The sequence below is a fragment of the Mobula hypostoma genome, chromosome 1 (genome assembly GCF_963921235.1).
Source record: "Mobula hypostoma chromosome 1, sMobHyp1.1, whole genome shotgun sequence".
Classification (NCBI taxonomy): Eukaryota; Metazoa; Chordata; class Chondrichthyes; order Myliobatiformes; family Myliobatidae; genus Mobula; species Mobula hypostoma.
In genome coordinates, this window is record NC_086097.1 from 114,652,725 (window position 1) to 114,670,834 (window position 18,110).

At 39.1% G+C, this 18,110-nt stretch overlaps 1 protein-coding gene across 1 annotated transcript in view; it reads left to right on the plus strand.

The window, feature by feature from the left end:
* The window catches only part of fbxo15 (F-box protein 15), a 45,941-nt gene that overhangs the window by 17,784 nt on the left and 10,047 nt on the right, over nt 1-18,110 (plus strand). Inside the window, exons 5-9 of the mRNA XM_063055081.1 lie at nt 3,050-3,256; nt 6,156-6,285; nt 9,681-9,763; nt 10,224-10,369; nt 12,795-12,919. Of these exons, the coding sequence (XP_062911151.1) occupies nt 3,050-3,256; nt 6,156-6,285; nt 9,681-9,763; nt 10,224-10,369; nt 12,795-12,919 (691 nt within the window). The remainder of the gene's footprint in view (nt 1-3,049; nt 3,257-6,155; nt 6,286-9,680; nt 9,764-10,223; nt 10,370-12,794; nt 12,920-18,110) is intronic.

The following is an 18,110-nucleotide window of genomic DNA, read 5'->3' on the forward strand; positions in this document are numbered from 1 at the left end:
CTGACTAAAAAAATTTCTTTGCATTTCTGTTTTGGAAAGGGAGCCAGAAACCGCTTCAAGCATGCATGGTGGAATATGTTAAGAAATATTTGGTCAAATGATTGTTGTCATACACTTTGGTAGAAAGTCTCTAGCGCACAGAAGATCATTGGGACACAGCTCCCAGCCCTGGAGGACACCTACAGCTCTCGCTACCTAAGGAAAGCTACAAGCATCTGTAAGGACAATACACACCCATGCAATCATCTGTTTGAACTTCTTCCATCTGGCAGACGTTATAAGATTTTCTATGCCTGAGCTTCCAGACTGAAAAATAGCTTTTTCCCCAGAGCTATAATTGCTCTGATCCAATCGATGAGGCATCATCCATAAATTTATTACATTGCTACTTTAATACTGGTTTTATGACTGTCATGCATCTGAGTTGTGCTTTCGTACTGCTGGACATGACTTGTACTGACTGGTTACTTGATTTTATTTATTGTTTATTTATTTTATTGTTTTATAGCATTGAGCATGAGAGTTGCAAACTCATTTTTGCTGTATTGGTGCATGACAAGTTGTACTAGGCAATGACAATAAAGATATTTCAATTTCAATAGAAGCAATAAAGGTGTAGAATATTTTGTAAATGGGGAGAAAATTCAAAAATCCGAAGTGCATAATTCCCTAAAGTTTAATGTGCAGGTGCTTTCAGCTGTAAGGAAGGCAAATGAAATGTTAATTCATTTTGAGAGGACTAGGATATAACAGCAAGGATGTACAGTAATGCTGAGGATTTTTAAGGCATTGGTCAGACCACACTTGGAGTACTGTGAGCAGTTTTGGGTCTCTTATCTTCGAAAAGGTGTGCTGGCACTTGAGAGTCCACAGGAGGTTCATAAGAATGACCCTGGGAATGAAAGGGTTAACACGCAGTACTGTGCAAGAGTCTGAGGCACCCTTGATTTTTACATAAATTTTGCTTTAGTTTTTTTTTCTTCTGTGTGTCGGTGGAAACAAGCAAATTTTAGATTTCCAAAAAAAATTAAATGTTAGAGAAATTTTAGTATTTCATTAAAGAAAGTAACATATGAAGTAATATACCACTTTTCAAATAAAAACTTGATGACTTTGTAGCTATATAGGCTGGTACATGATTAAACAAAGATAACAAACAGGTGCTAAAGATCAATAGCACAATGAGTTGAATGAACTAAACTGAGCGAAACAGAAATTGATGTAGAAGGAATCAAATTGGGTGAAGAACAACCAAACTAAAAGGTCAGATTGTGGCAGATATGACAGTATAACCTTCAAATCATCAATTCTTCCACCATGGCAAAAGCAAGCATAGGAACAAGACACAAGGTGTTCATCCTGCATTGGCAAGGTCCCTCCCAAGCAGAAATTTCACAGCAGACAGAAGTTTCAAGGTGTGCTGTCTAAGTTCTTCTGAAGAAGCAAAAGCAATGAGTAAGTTTGAGGAGCAGAAACACAGTGGTCGGTGTGGAAACTGAGTGCAGCAGACAAGAGATACATCAAACTGACGTACCTTCCAAATCGAAAGAGGTCCAGCACTGCAATCAGCTCTAAACTCTCAAATCATTGGAATCCAAGTACACCCTTCTACAGAGCAGGGAAGTCTTGTCAGAACTGGTCTTCATGCAAGAGTTGCTAACAAAAATCCATTTCTCTGAAGTGGAAGCAAAGCCAAAAGACTCGCCTATGCACAAAAACATGACTGGAGTCCAGAACAATGGCAGCAAGTACTCTGGACTGATGAGTCAAAATTTGAAATTTTTGGCTCAAACAGGAGGCAGATTGTCCGTAAAAGAGCTGGAGAGCGCTACCTGGATGAATGTCTGCACCAACAGTGAAGCGCGACAGAGGTTTCCTGCAGGTTTGGGGCTGGAATTCTGTAAATGGAGTTTGTGATTTGGCCATAATTAATGGAATCCTCCATGCTGAGAAATACAAGCAGATTTCCATCTATCCCACAGTACAATCAAGGGAGCATCTGATCGATCCCAACTTCATTCTGCAGCAGGACAAGGAGCCCAAACACACGGCCTAGATAATAAAAAAAATGATCTTCAGTGAAAAGAATGAACAAGGATTTCTGCAACAGATGGTGTGGCCTCCACAGAGTCCTGATCTCAACATCATCAAGGCTGTCTGGGATTACCTGGAAAGACAGAAGTGAGTAATATAGCCAACGTCTGCAGAAGGACTGGCAAGTTCTCTGGGATGCTTGGAACAACCTACCAGCTGATTTTTTTTTATATATAAAAATGCACGACAGTGTACCTAAGAGAGTTGATGTTGCTTTAAAGGGAAATATTGTTTGATTTTAGTTTTTTATTGTTTACTGTGCTTTATAGTATTCTTTTTGGGGAAAGGAGCGAGATAGTACAGGTCAATGCGACTAGGCAGATTAATGGTTTGCCACAGTCTAGATGGGCCAAACAGCCTGTTTCTGCTGCTGTGGTGTTCTATGACTATGAATGGCTTCAGAGGGATAATCAATCAGCCATGGTGGAGCAGACTTGATGGGCCGAGTGGCCTAATTCTACTCTTATGTTTTATGGTCTAAGTTTCCAGGGAGTCGTAAAACACACTTTGGAAATGAGCGTTACTGAATTTCGTTCTAGAAAACATGGTCTCTAGTTGCATAAGGCTATATTTTAAATTCAACAAGCAGTATTTCATCTTTTTATGTCCATTCACTCCTTCAAAATCCATGCTATGTTTTGTCATTTTCTCACTATAACTATTAGTTTCATATTATTAATCACTTTCATATTGTAAACTATTGGCAGTTCTGATGATTTCCAAGATACTTGACATTCTTTAGCGAAGTCACTTCATCAAAGCAGTCCTTTGCTGCTTTAATCACTTCAACAAAAGTAGATAAAGAATTGGTGTTGGTAACTCGTTAGTTACTAAAGTTAGTTTAGTGTTTCGTACTAGAACACTGAAATGGATTTGAGCTAGATGTCATTAATGTTGAAGATGTTACAGTGACATTGCATACAATCAACTCCCTAAAAACAACTTGTTTCTGCAGAGCTCTTGGAATTACTTGGATGATTGTTCTTCATGAAAGAATGGGGAAGGAATATGTCCAGGAGCAAAGTAAGGCCTTCTTCAGTGATACATCTGCTACTTTATACTGGAACAGTGTAGAGTGGCCTCCTCTGTCTAGCCTCAAGACACTCTGTGTGTACGGAGTCACGCCATTATTTCCACCGAGCAAAATCCCTGAAAAACATGGGTAAGTTTAGGAGAGAATAGACCTTGCCGTGTAACCAGTTTAGTTGCTTGCATTGTTTATCTTCATTTCATTTTTATTAGTGTACAGATGATGCACAAGATACAAGCCTGATCACTTTGACCTCTACCCTGCTTTCCTGTGAATCTAAATAAATACTAAGCTGAGGAAAAATAATGTTTTTATTCTAAATTTATTGCACTTGTCTTCTCCGGCATTCCCTTTGAAGGTGTCTGCAGCAAAATGAAATGCATCCATGTGATCTCTATATTTACCTTTTAATAAGGAATCTTGTTGTCCTTCTCACTAAGAACACATGGAACTGCTCTTCAGTCCACTCTCCTTGCACCATATTACAACTTGCCTCATCCACTAACGTCAGAATGATTTTTGCATTCTGACAACTGTACTTTTGTCTGGGCAACAAAGACTGGAATTCTTCTCTAATCTCACAACTTCACATAGTTTCTCTCTTTGATGTTGCTTTTTGTGCCTGTCTGTCTAAAATTGTGTTTAATAACTCCATTGTGGGTAATGTTGACTATTATTGCATTGCAAGTATGTGATGAAAGCACTTTATTATATACCTTGTATAAAATTAAAATTATATTTGGTGTTGTGGTGAATATTAATTGGCTTGTTATTTGGCTGGATTTCCTTGGTCATTGATTCCAATGAGTCTGTCCCTTCCTCAGGTAGTACTGGGGAATAGATCAGAGGCAAATAGTTTCCTGAAATGTTTGGTGATCCTTTTCTAACTCTGCTGTACTGCTCCTATCTACATAGCTGATGAATGTGGTGTTCTTCATTTTGGCAGCTCACCATTTTCACAATTCCTTCTTTGAATAAGACAAAGGGAAAACAATTCCCAGCCCCTAGAGATAGCTGTCGACTTTTTTTTGAGAGTCATTAACAACTTAGTTCCTTGCTCCCCTGCTACAGAACATGAATCATTCCCCACCTCCCTGGCAGTTCAAAATTCTGAGGCTGAAAGATTTTTATTTGTATGTTATTGATAAGTCACTCATTTATTACTGATTCCTAATTGCGCCATAACTGACGGGCAGTTCCAGGAGAAGCTTAGCATCATATAAAGATCAGATGAGATATAAACTTTCTTTTTAAAGAAGAGCTTTGAAATAGATGTTGTTTTATTACAATCTGGTAGTTTTGTAATTTTCATTACGGTAATAAATTTTCATCCCAGATCTCTAATTAACAGCATATGAATTATGAGTTGATTTGTTGGGATTTAAATTTGTCTGTAGATTATTTTTCAAGGCCTTTGAACTTCTAATCCGGTCACCTTTTAGCTTGTGGTAGAAGTGTAAAGGAGTAGAGAATTATATTGGAGTTCTATGTATGTACCAGGGGTTCCAGCTTCATTTATTTCTATAATTCTTTGCCATCCCCATGGCTTCCTAGTTTAATATCACAAGTCTGACTCTGTTCCAACATTTCCATATCTCAGTTTGTTGGCATATTTCTGTTGAGTGTTAATAGACCAGGTTTTACCTCCACCTGCTCTGTGGGTGAACTTTATAAAATAAATAGCAATTATTGATATTCCTTATTGCATGGCCGACTGCACCAATTTAGTTATCAGTAATGAAGAGGAAGGGTTTTGGACTCCATCACTGTGATTAGTATGGAAGCAACTCAATGCATAAAAATTCAAGTAAATTTATCATCAATATATGTATATGTCACCATATACAACTTAAGATTTGTTTTCTTAAGGGCCTACACAGCTAATCCAACAAACGTAAATGAATCATTGAAAGGCCTCACCCAACAGGATGGGCAAACGTCCAATGTGCAGAAGACAACAAACTGCAAATACAATAGAAATAAAAGAAACAATAATAATAAACAAATAAGTAATAATTAGCTCAATAAAAGTGTGCTGACATGGTTAGAAGTTCCGTTGTTGTTCAAACCAAACATCAGAATTGGGAAGAAATGTATTTTAAGTGACTTTGACTGTGGAATGATTGTTGGGACCAAATGGGGTGGTCTGAGTATCAGAAACTGCTGATCTCCTGAGGTTTTCATACACAAGGGGGCATAGCTTTAAGGTGATTGGAGTAAAGTATAGGGGGGATGTCAGAGTTCTTTACACAGAAAATGGCGAGTGTGTGGAATGCAATGCCATGGGGATGGTGGCAGAAGCAGATAAATAGGGGCATTTAAGAAACTCTTGGATAGGCACATGGATGAAAGAAAATGGACTGTGTAAGAGGGTAGGGTTAGATTGCTTTTAGAGTAGGTTAAAACGTCAGCACAGTATTGTGGGCTGAAGGGCCTGTAATGTTCTATGATTTACGGTGTGGCATCAGGCGAATGTTAGGATTTGTTCATCTTGTGTAAGTGCAGCTAAGAATAGTTCTACAGTCAACAAACAATTAGTTTGTTCCTCTCATTGAGCATTTCATCTGTTAATTTTAAGGACCTGTACTATGCTTTGATATTCTATGTTTTAAGATCTGATGGCTAGTAAGTGCTTCTGTGAGCACAGGATTTTGTTTTTGCCTCTCCGTTCTTGGCTGGTTGCTTCTCTTCCTCTTTCTCCTCCTACTGCACCTCATTAATCTTGATCAATTCAGAACATTACAGAGGTGGCAGCACCTTTCAACACCTTGTAAATTGCTACCTGTAAACAAGTACTGTGGCCTACAATGAACAAAGGTAGGCATGGAAACATTCACTTAAAAGTTAAACAAATATCTTGCCTCCATTTTTCTGGTGACCTTGTTGATGCATTGAAAACTTGTGGAGAATATAAATACAAATGGTTGCTATTTTTAATTAAAGGAAACCTTAGTTTTCTAAAAAAAAATTGATAAATTAAAAAACCTTTTAAATCCTGGGATTAATTCTAAATTTCTGAAATTTCTCTTAGACCTCGCCGGAGATCCCTACTTGTGGAATATGATTTAACAACTCTGGAAGAGTCCAGTACATTTATTGGTGGTGACAAACTTATTAAGTTGAGATGCTTACACCCCGGCATGTTGTTGGGATGCTGGCAAGTGAGTTCACACAGCAACCAATTTTGTTGAGCAAGATCGCGCAATCAGAAATTAAGTAGATAGCTAGATAATCTTTTTCTCAACTAGCTGCATCCGGTGGGTGACTGGATCTGGCATTTGCTGTTATGATTCACTGTTATGCACATTTCATTTCCCGCATTAGTGCAGGCGGTTCACTTTAATTATTTAAGATCAAAAACAAGATCAAGAGATTTTGAGTAACACATTTTGTAAATAACAGGTTAGGATATATATTTTAAAAATTTTATTGGAGATAGGCCATACTAACAGACCCTTTCAGTCCACCAAGCTCAGAGACACCCATATGACCAACTAACCTATTTATCCATGTGTTGTTGGAATGTGGGACGAAACTGGAAGAAGCCCACGCGGTCACAGAGAGAATGTACAAACTTCTCACAGGCAGCGGCAGAATTGAGCCTGGGTTGCTGGCGGTGTAATAGTGTTAGGCTAATCGCTGAGCTATTAGGAGAAGATCATTTTCAATGTAATGAACAATGTGCAAATTAGAGGGGCCTCTATTTTAATTATATTTAAATAAAGAAGTGGTACTGGTAAATCTCCAAAGACCACATTTTTTTTTGTAAAATCCTAACTGTGTAGCGTACAGATGCTTTCAATCTCTGACCCTGTGCAGTAAGTAATTGTGAAGTCTGCAGACTGGCGAAGACCATGGAAAGCAGGTTTCCTCCTTCACGCTCAGGGTAGCCTTCCCTGTGAAGCACATAACTTGTTACCCCTTCACACATCTGTTTACCTCCCCTTCTGCCCCTACCACCCCCCTACCCCACCACTGACAGATTTCTTTATGTGCTCTCTTACTACCCATCAGTCAATGAGGCGTTGTGGAAGGTTCAAAGTAAATTTATTATCAAAGTCTGTATGCCATTTATAAACTTGAGATTCATCTTCTTTCAGGCGCCCACAAAACAAAGGAACAATAGAATCCACGAAAAACATTATGCAAGAAAGACTGACAAGTATTTTGAGTGCAAAAAAAGAACAATTTGCGAAAACAGTTTTAAAAAAAGTAAACAAATAATACAAAACATAAACCAGAGAGTCCACTGCCACAGAGCTAGTTCAGTACTGAGCCAAGTGAAGTCAGAACGGGAGCCCGGCAGCTGCAGGTTAACAACTGTTCCCAAACCTGGTGGCATGGACCCAAGATTCATGTGCCATCCGCCCAACGGTAGCAGCAAGGAGAGGGGGACAGGACAGGTCAAATTCAGGCAGTTGGGATGGGCTCAGGTGGGGGAGCTTGGCTGACAGAAAATTGAGCTGAACACTCTTTCACCCTCTGCCCTTTAGCCTCAGCACTTTAACTTTAGAATATGTGGATTCAGATTTTTAATAGTCTAGAAAAGGATTACATCATAATTTAATGAAAGGATGTACCAGTATCATGATGGTACTTTCATACAGTAGGCATGATGCGCAATTGAAAATACCTTGTTTTTCAAGGAATGGGGTTTCTAATTATACAGCACAGCCCAAAGGTCTGCTAAATGTTGTCCAAGATTACATTCTACAAAAGCACATGTAGAATTATACTTCATGCTTATTGTTGGTTGTCAGACACCAAGACCCGAACATTGAAGAGGATGGCCAGGGGGAGCGGGGCGGAGCCGGTGGAGGGGGGATTACATGATTGACAGTGTGGCATTGCTCAGTGTTTTTACTGGGGAAGATGATGTTGCTGGAGTATCAGCAAAGCTGAGATTTTGGATAGCTCAACAGTGATAAGGAGGAAGACAAGAATGGCCAGCTGCTCTTGAGATGGATAAATCACATTGGCCTGATGGGATGCATCTTGGTTTGCTGAGGAGAATGATGGAAGTTGTTGCAGAGGTACTGCCCATAATCTTGCAAGCAGGTGGTGATTTGGGATGGATTCTGAGGACAGGAACATTACAAATGCTGCATTTTTCTTTAAAAAAGTGATTTGGAAGTAAGCCTAGTGGATTGATTTCATTTGGGGCTGGAACAATCAACTGGACAAGTGTAGATTGATTTGAAAAAGCCAAAATGGATCTTTTAACTAAATGGTTGCTATGGTATATATGGACTTCCAAAAGGTAATACAAGGTCACAGAATGGGGTTGTCTCCAAATCCGAAGCCCATTGGATAAATGGTGTTGTAGCAATATCAACAGAAAATTAGTTAATTTAGAGGAAACAGTGTAATTAGAGAAAGGCTGCTTATATGGACTGGAGGTAAAGCTACAGTGGTGTTCCCCATTCTGATGCAGAGTTGCTGCTTTATATATAAATGGAATTAATTTAGGTGCTGAGGGTATAATTGCCAAGTGTGTAGATGATACAGAACTTGGAGGCATAGTGAATTGTAAGGAGGGTAGTGATATATATGAAGGAGATCGGAACAAGCTGATGACATGTATGGCAGATGAACTTCAACAGTGAAAAATGTGAGCTTGGTCACATTTTGGTGTGAGTGACTAAAAACAAAAGAAAAGGAAATATTTCTAAAAGTGGTACATGTACAGAGATCTGGGCATAGTTTCCATGCATTGTTCAGGGGAAATGGTGAGACATGTTTAGGAAGGTATTAGAAAAGTAAATGGGATCCCGTGCGTTGTATTAGAGGCCTTGAGTATATGGTGAACCCTGATAGGACAACCGTTTATTCAGGAGTATCACATCCACTCCAGGGAGGATGGAAAGATGGGGTAATTGCAGAGATGAGCGTGTTTAATTATATGAATAGGTTCTAGAAATGGGCATGGTTCTCTTTGGAATAGAGTAGGTTGTGAGAAAATTTGATAGTTATTTAAAATTAAGTGCATATACTATAAATGGAGAGAAATATTTTAATTTCCTGAGAAGTCACAAACGAGGGATCATGGAAGGAAGTGATTGGAAATAAACTCCAATCACTTGTTTACACAGCACGTAATTCGAGTCTGGAATGCAGTGCGTGGGTAGTTGTAAAGACAGATCACATTATATCATTCAAAAGGAGATCAGGGAATATGAAGGAAAAATTATAATGCTCTAGGGAGAGGGACTGTGGCCACCTAGGATGCTCATAGAAGAATAGATACAGACTCTGGGTCAAATGACCTCATGTACTGTTAACTTTATGTGACATTAATATTGAAATTATAATTGCAAAGTAATTTCTAAAGATAAAAGATGTGCAGATACTAGTCTATTATATTAGTTGGATTAAAGTGACACCTAGTTTTCATCTTCATAATATGGTGTGTGATGAGCAACAAATTTATTGTGCATTTTATTTTTCCTTTGTGCAATAATGGTGATACCAGAATTATCTTCCCAGTGAGTAATGACAGTTTGGATATAAAGTAATGCATTCATCATCACTAGTACTTTGTTTTTGAATGTTCTAGGAAGATGGGGAATTGGCTGTTATTGTTACAAATCTTCATTACCATCAACTCATTGAGAAGAGCACACTGGGGTCAGTTACGAGGTAAGGAGAATTGCTTGTGTCAAAACAGATTATTTCAAATAGTTAAGCAATTATTAACTGAAATACAATCTAATTGCATTGTACTGATAGAAAATTACTTTTGTTTATAATTGTAGATTTCAAAGAGTAGCTGTTTTATCTTTAAAAAAAAAGGCTAAGCTATTCAGACAACAGGAATTCTGCAGATGCTGGAAATTCAAGCAACACACATCAAAGTTGCTGGTGAACGCAGCAGGCCAGGCAGCATCTCTTCCTACAGATGCTGCCCGGCCTGCTGCGTTCACCAGCAACTTTGATGTGTGTTGCTAAGCTATTCAGCATGAGATTTGGACAAATTCACTTTCCCTTTATTGAAAAGACCTTACTTTGTTATTGTATAATGTGTTGTATTTACATAGTAAAAATCAGGAAACTATTAATTTTGCTCACATTCTTTGTTTGATGTTTTTAAATTTAAAAGCCCTTACAAGCCATCACCTCATGAGCCAGTGCTGGATGATATTGTCTCAGAATATGGGCTTCTTGGCTTTCATTGCCATATTACGTTGCACAATGGGAAAAGCTCCTACATGTCTGGTAGCTTTCATAACCTGTTCGGTAGAAAAGGTAAGGGGATTTCCATTTTAATTTGTATGACCGTTGTACTTGCACACCACTGATTAAATGTTGGTTGCATTACTCTGTGATAGATCGGGGAAGATTTTGGTCTGTCTTCTGTGGAGTTGTTTTAACACAAGATTGTCAGTTTCTGTGACAGCAGGACCATTATGAAACCAGCAGCCAGTCTACGCAGCACTTAGATTATTCGGAGATCTGTTGATAGGTCTGATAGCTGAGGACTCCAGCTTCAAGATTTCAAATTTTAGAACTGCGATTTAGATCTTATTGAGAATAAATGAACTAATAATTTAAAAAAAAATCTTCAGAGACAGTTTCAAGTCTTTTCTGAAATCATCTTTTTTGTCAATTTACTTTCAATGCTAATATGTATTTTGTGTCAAATTACATAATAAATGATTTAAGAACAAATTTACCACTATATTCCAGTTAAGTTGATAACTGTTGAGGCTGTTTTCTTACCAATGCCATCTTGGCTTCAAATTCCTTGGTGTCCTCATTTCCGAGATCTCACCTGGTCCCTGAACTCCTCCATCCTGATCAAAAAGGTGCAACGGCGTCTTTATTTCCTGCGGAGCATGAAGAAAGCTCACCTCTGTCCCAGGATACTGATGGACTTTTTAAAAACATTTTTTTATTGAATTAGTACATAAAAGATAAAACAACCAATACATTGTTAAGATATAAATATACAAGTAATATTAATACAAAAAAATGCAAACAACGTAAGTTAGTTATAAAATAACAAGGTAATATAGTTGTGTACTAATTTTCCATATATGTCGATAGAACGAGAAAAAAAAAACCCAGAAAAAACCCCCCAAAAAATTACCGTGCAACTAACCTACAAAGCAAAGCAATGGGCTAGCTAGGTAAATAGTAGATTTGAACAAGTTAAACAATCACGTCCTCAAACCCTACCTCCACTAATAGCAGATAAAATCCACGAAGGGAGTGTATGTATGATCAGAGAGAGAAAAAAAAGTTACATTAAATGAAAATATTGAATAAAAGATCTCCAGGTCTGTTCAAATTTAACTGAAGTATCATAAAGATTACTTCTGATTTTTTTTTTCCAAATTTAGATACAGTTTCGTTTGAGAGAACCAGAAAAATGTAGTTGGGGCATTAATCTCCTTCCAATGTTGTAGAATACATCTTTTCATCATTAAAGTAAGAAATGCAATCATTCTACGCGCTGAGGGGGGTAAATTACTAGAGGTTTTAGGTAATCCAAAGATAACAGTAATAGGATGGGGACAAATATCACTATTCAAAACCTTTGAGATAATATTAAAAAAGTCTTTCCAAAAAGTTTCCAGAGTAGGACAAGACCAAAACATGTGGGTCACGGAAGCTATCTCCCCATGACATCTATCGCAAAGAAGGTTAATAGAGTAAAAACGAGCTAATTTATCTTTAGACATGTGTGCTGTATGGATCACTTTAAATTGAATTAAGGAGTGTTTGGCACAGATAAAGGAAGTATTAACAAGTTGTAAAATATGAGCCCAGTCATCAGCCGGGATAATAAGGCCCAATTCCTTTTCCCAGCTAATCCTAATCTTAACGAATGGAGCTTTTTTAAGTTTCATGATGGTATTCTATATAGTAGCCGTTACACCTTTCTGACACTGGTTACGGTTAATGATAGCGTCTAAAATATTTGTAGGGGGTAACGCCGGGAAGGAAGAAATTATGGTATTTAGGAAATTACTAACTTGCAAATATCTAAAGAAATGTATTCTTGGTAAATTGTATTTGTTAGATAACTGTTCAAAAGACAAAAGGGAGCCATCTGAAAATAAGTCCAAAAACTGTGATATACCAATAGTCTTCCAATTTGAAAGGCACGGTCCGCAGAAGAGGGGAACTGATGGACTTTTACCGCTGTACCATTGAGAGCATACTCACCAACTGCATCTCAGTGTGGTATGGCAATTGTCCCGTATCGGACCGCAAAGCACTCCAGCGTGTGGTGAAAACTGCCCAGCGGATTATCGGCACCCAATTGCCCACCATTGAGAACATCTACCATAAATGCTGCCTGGGCAGGGTGAAAAGCATTATCAGGGATGCATCCCACCCTAACCATGGACTTTTTACTCTCCTCCCATCCGGTAGGCGCTACAGGGGCCTCCGCTCCCGCACCAGCAGGCACAGGAAGAGCTTCTTCCCTGAGGCTGTGACTCTGCTGAACCTCTCATCACAGCACTAAGCGGTATTGCATCTGTATTGTACTGTCTCAGTACTTTTATACTTGTGTGCTGTAGCACTTTTTTAAATTTGCAGTTATTTTGTAAATAACACTATTCTTTGCATTTCTGGTCAGATACTAAATGCATTTCATTGGCTTTGTATCTGTATTCGGCACAATGACAATAAAGTTGAATCTAATGTAATCTGATTGCAGAATATATCCAGAATGGCTTCTTGCAAATAATAGTCATAAATTTAGAGAAGGAATCCCAGCATGGCACTATCAGTGGAAGTATTCACATCCCTTGGAATACAGAGTTTCTGAAAGGAAAAATACAGGTATGAGAATTAGTGTTTTGCAGTTTGATAATGATGTTAGCTTTTTGCTTGATTAGAATTCCTATCCAGAGTCCTTATTGTCTTGGACAACTTGAGCTTTATCCAAGTGACACACACAAAAAAATGCTGGTGAACGCAGCAGGCCAGGCAGCATCTATAGGAAGAGGTACAGTCGACGTTTCGGGCCGAGACCCTTCGTCAGGACTAACTGAAAGAAGAGATATGAGAGGGGGAGGGGGAGATCCAAAATGATAGGAGAAGACAGGAGGGGGAGGGATGGAGCTAAGAGCTGGAAAGTTGATTGGCAAAAGGGATACGAGACTGGAGAAGGGAGAGGATCATGGGACGGGAGGCCTAGGGAGAAAGAAAAAGGGAGGGGAGCCCAGAGGATGGGCAAGGAGTATAGTGAGATGGACAGGGGGAGAAAAAAAAGAAAAAAAAAATTAATAATAATAAATAACTAACAAAGGGATGGGGTATGAAGGGGAGGTGGGGCATTAACGGAAGTTAGAGAAGTCAGTGTTCTTGCCATCAGGTTGGAGGCTGCCCAGATGGAATATAAGGTGTTGTTCCTCCAACCTGAGTGTGGCTTCAACTTGACAGTAGAGGAGGCTGTGGATAGACACATCAGAATGGGAATGGGACGTGGAATTAAAATGTGTGGCCTCTGGGGGATCCTGTTTTCTCAGGCGGACAGAGCGTAGGTGTTCAGCGAAACGGTCTCCCAGTCCACTTTGCCATTTCATCATGGCTGATCCAATTTTCCTCTCAGCCCCAATCTCCTGCCCGCTCCCTGTATCCCTTCATGTCCTGACTAATCAATAATCTATCAACCTCTGCCTTAAATATATATAAAGGCTTGGCCTCCACAGGTGCCTGCAGGAAAGAATTTCGCGGAGATTATTAGAGATACTGACTTAGTGATTTGTAGTTCGGTCTAATAGCTCTTATGATGCTTTTAAAATGTAACACAATGCAAAATTCAGTGCAGTAGTTTTGGGAGATTGTGGCAATACTCAAAAATTGGATGGAGAACATTTATTCCGTTCCCTGTCCCCTGCCTCACATTAGGGAAGGGTATTTTAAAACCTTGTACTGTTGGCTTAATGTCAGTGCTAGCTGTCTTACTGCAAATCTTTCTTGTAGTGGAGGCCATCACTGCACTGTAAACACTAAAACACTTTTTATAATGCTGCTTACGTTATAAATACATGCTGGTATATATACATTTTATACCATATCCAAAATATAACTTCGACATTTTTTTTAATATATATTTCTTTATAATTTTTGAATGTTGTTTTTTGTTGCATGCTGCACCCTGGCTAACACACCACAGCAAATTCATTAAGACACCATACATATCCAAACAGGGAATGATTGCTACTTACTGAAGGTGAGTTTACAATGGGATTTTTCTCTTTTATTTTTGCAGTCTTTTCCTCCAATGACTCATGCAACCTCACTAGTGAAAAGATAAGTATTAGTAATAAGAGTGCAGCTTACAGTAGGTCAAAATCAAGGATCAACTTTATTCACAATATACGTATTAGTAATGTGCTGTGGTCTGTTGGTCAGGGTACGATATGCAGTATAAAAAAAATCCAACAATTATAAAGAATTATATGAAAATAAGAGGCTAAAGTACAGATATGGAATAAAAAGTTGATAAATACATAAATACCGGTATGAACTATGCTCACGTTTGTATTAAAATCGTATTAATGTAAAGTAATTGGTATCTGATGGCATGTAATGAATGTGTTGACTTTATTTGAGGAACATGTTTAAAGCTACGGAAGTTCCATTAAAGTTCAAAGTAAATTTATTATCAAAGTACATGTAGGTCACCATATACAACCCTGAGATTAATTTTCTTGTGGGCATACTGAATTAATCCATAATAGAATAAAAAGCATAATAGAATCATTGGAAGACCACACTAACCTGGGTGTTCAACAACTGCGAAAAAGACAACAAACTGTGCTAATACAAAAAGAAAGAAATAATAATAAATAAATAAGCAATAAATATTGAGAACATGAGATAAAGAGTACTTGAAAGTGAGTCCACAGATTGTGGGCACATTTTAACGATGAAGTGAAGTTATCCCCTTTGGTTCAAGAGCCTGATGGCTGAGAAGTAGTAACTATTCCTGAACCTGGTGGTGTGAGTCCTGAGACTCCTGTACCTTCTTCCTGAATAATGTACTCATTATCTACCTAACGAGGATTTTCGTTACGCAGTGATGAGTATTTTGGCATTCCCAAGGTTTGGTTTTATGCAGGTGATACACCAATACATTGTTTGTGGTCCAATCACCTCCTTCACACCCGCTTTCTGTTGATGCTGCCACATACTTAGAATTTTAACAGCTCCTCTCTTGGTTTTCTATCATTTGCCTTTAAGTCAAAGTCAAATTCAGAATCAGGTTTATTGTCCCTGGCATGTGATGTGAAATTTGTTAACTTAGCAGCAGTTCAATGCATAATCCAGCAGAGATTGAAAAATTAAATGAAAACATTAAAAACATCAATTACTTATATTGAATAGATTTAAAAATGTGCAAACACAGAAATACTATATATTTAAAAAAAGAGTGAGGTAGTGTCCAAATCTTCAAGTACCAAGTACCTATATGTCACCATATGCTACCTTGAGAATCATTTTCTTCCAGACATTTACAGGAAAATAAGGAAATGCAATAGGATTTTTGAAAAACTGTACATAAACAAGACTGAAAAAAACAGGTAATGTGCACAAGAAGATAAATTGTGCGAACGAAGAAATGAATAATGCAGAGAACGTCAGCCCTTGAAAATTAACATGTAGGTTGTGGAATCAGTTCAGAGTTGAGGTAAACAAAGCTATCCACACTGATTCAGAGGTCTGGTGGTTGAAGGATAATAACTTTTCCTGAACCTGGTGGTGTGGGATGCAAAGCTCCTGTACCTCCATCTCAGTGGCATCTGTGAGAAGAGGGCATGGCCTGGATGATGGATGTTGCTTTCTTCTGGCATCGCTCCATGTAGATATGCTTAATGGTGGGAAGGGTTTGTCTGTGGGCTAGTATGCACCTACGACTTTCTATCCACCTTTCTATTCCTAAGGATTGGTGGCCATGATGCAACCATTCCAGGCCATGATGCAATCAGTTTGGATACTGTGCATCTGTTTGTTAAGGTTTTTGGTGACATTCTTTTATGCCGACACACACAAAGTGCTGGAGGAACTCAGCAGATCAGGCAGCTTCTATGAAAATGAACAAACGTTAGACATTTTGGACCGAGACCCTTCTTCAGGACTGGAAAGTAGTGGGAAGATACCAGAATAAAAAGGGAGGCCTGGAGAAGAAGGACAAGCTGCAAGGTAATGGGTGAAGCTAGTTGGGTGGGAAAAGTAAAGGGCTGGAGAAGGAGGAATCTGATGGAGAGGAGAATGGACTATGGGTGAAAAGGAAGAAGGAGGAGGTGGTAGGCAGGTGAGGAGAAGAGGTAAGAGGCTAGAATGGGTAATAGAAGAGGGAAGGGGGAGGGAGAATATAACTACAGGAAGGAGAAATTGATGATCGTGTCATCAGGTTGGAGGCCACCTAGATGGATTATGAAATGTTGCTCTTCCACCTTGGAGAGTGGCCTCATCAAGACCAAAGAGGAAGCCGTGGACCAACATATTGGAATGGGGATGGGAATTAAACTGGTTGGCCACTGGCAAATTCCGCCTTTGGTACCAATGACATAAGTAGAAAGGGGGAAGCGGCCCTGAGCAGTGAGTAGAGGGAGTTAAGGAAGAGACGGGAGAGCATGACCTCCAAGGTAGTAATCTGTGAATTACTCCTAAGACCACATGCTGGTCAAGGCAGGAATAGAAAGATAGTCCATACAAATGAGTAGCTGAGGAAGTGACGCAGGGTACACACACAAAATGCTGGAGGAACTCAGCAGGCCAGGCAGCATCAATGGAAAAGTGTAAACAGTTAACATTACTGGCCAAGACCCTTCATCAGAACTAGGTGTGTTGCTTAGATTTCCAGCATCTGCAGATTTTCTTGTCTGAGTGGGGCAGGGTTTCAGTTTTCTGGATCATTGGGATCTCTTCTAAGGAAGGTATCTGTTTAAAAAGGACGGTTACACCTGAACCTGAGGCGGACCATTCTACTTGTGGATAGGTTTGCTAGAGCTGTTGGGGAGGTTTAGACACATTTGCCAGGGAGATGGGAACCAGAGTGATGAGGCAATTGGTTTAAAAGTTAGTGCACTGTGTAGTGGGATTGTGAGGACGGATGGGCAAATGGTAGGATGATAGGGCAAAATTTCAGTCAGTGGGATGAATTGAAATGTAACATGGAGGAAAAATTGCAAAGGGTAACGAATACAGGACTGAAGTATCATATGTGAATGTGTTCATTGTACAGAATGGGATTGGTGATCTTGTAGTGCAGTTAGAGATTGCCAGATATGATGCTGGGGGAATTACTGAATTGCAGCTGAAAGAAGGTCATAGTTGGGAGCTTAACATCCAAGAATGCACGTTGTATCAAAAGGTCAGACAGATAGGCAGTGGAGATGGGGTGGCATTGTTGGGGAACAAATGAAATCAAATCTTTAGAAAAGGTGATTATGGGATTGCAACATGTGGAATCCTTGTGGGTAGAGTTAAGAAACAAGGGTAAAAAGACACTGATGGGAGATATATACAGTTGAAGTCAGAAGTTTACATACACCTTAGCCAAATACATTTAAACTGTTTTTCACAATTCCTGACATTTAGTCCCAGAAAACATTTCCTGTATTACATGAGGAATTCTGCAGATGCTGGAAATTCCAGCAACACACATCAAAGTTGCTGGTGAATGCAGCAGATCAGGCAGCATCTATTGGAAGAGGTACAGTCGACGTTTTGGGCCGAGACCCTTCGTCAGGACTAACTGAAAGAAGAGCTAGTAGGAGATTTGAAAGGGAGAGGGAGATTTCTGAAATGATAGGAGAAGACAGGAGGGGGAGTGGTGGAGCCAAGAGTTGGACAGTTGATTGGCAAAAGGGATATGAGAGAATCATGGGACAGGAGACCCAGGGAGAAAGAAAAGGGGGAGGGGGGGGACCCAGAGGATGGATAAGGGGTATAGTGAGAGGGACAGAGGGAGAAAAAGGAGAGAGAGAGAGAGTATGTATGTATATGAATAACGAATAGG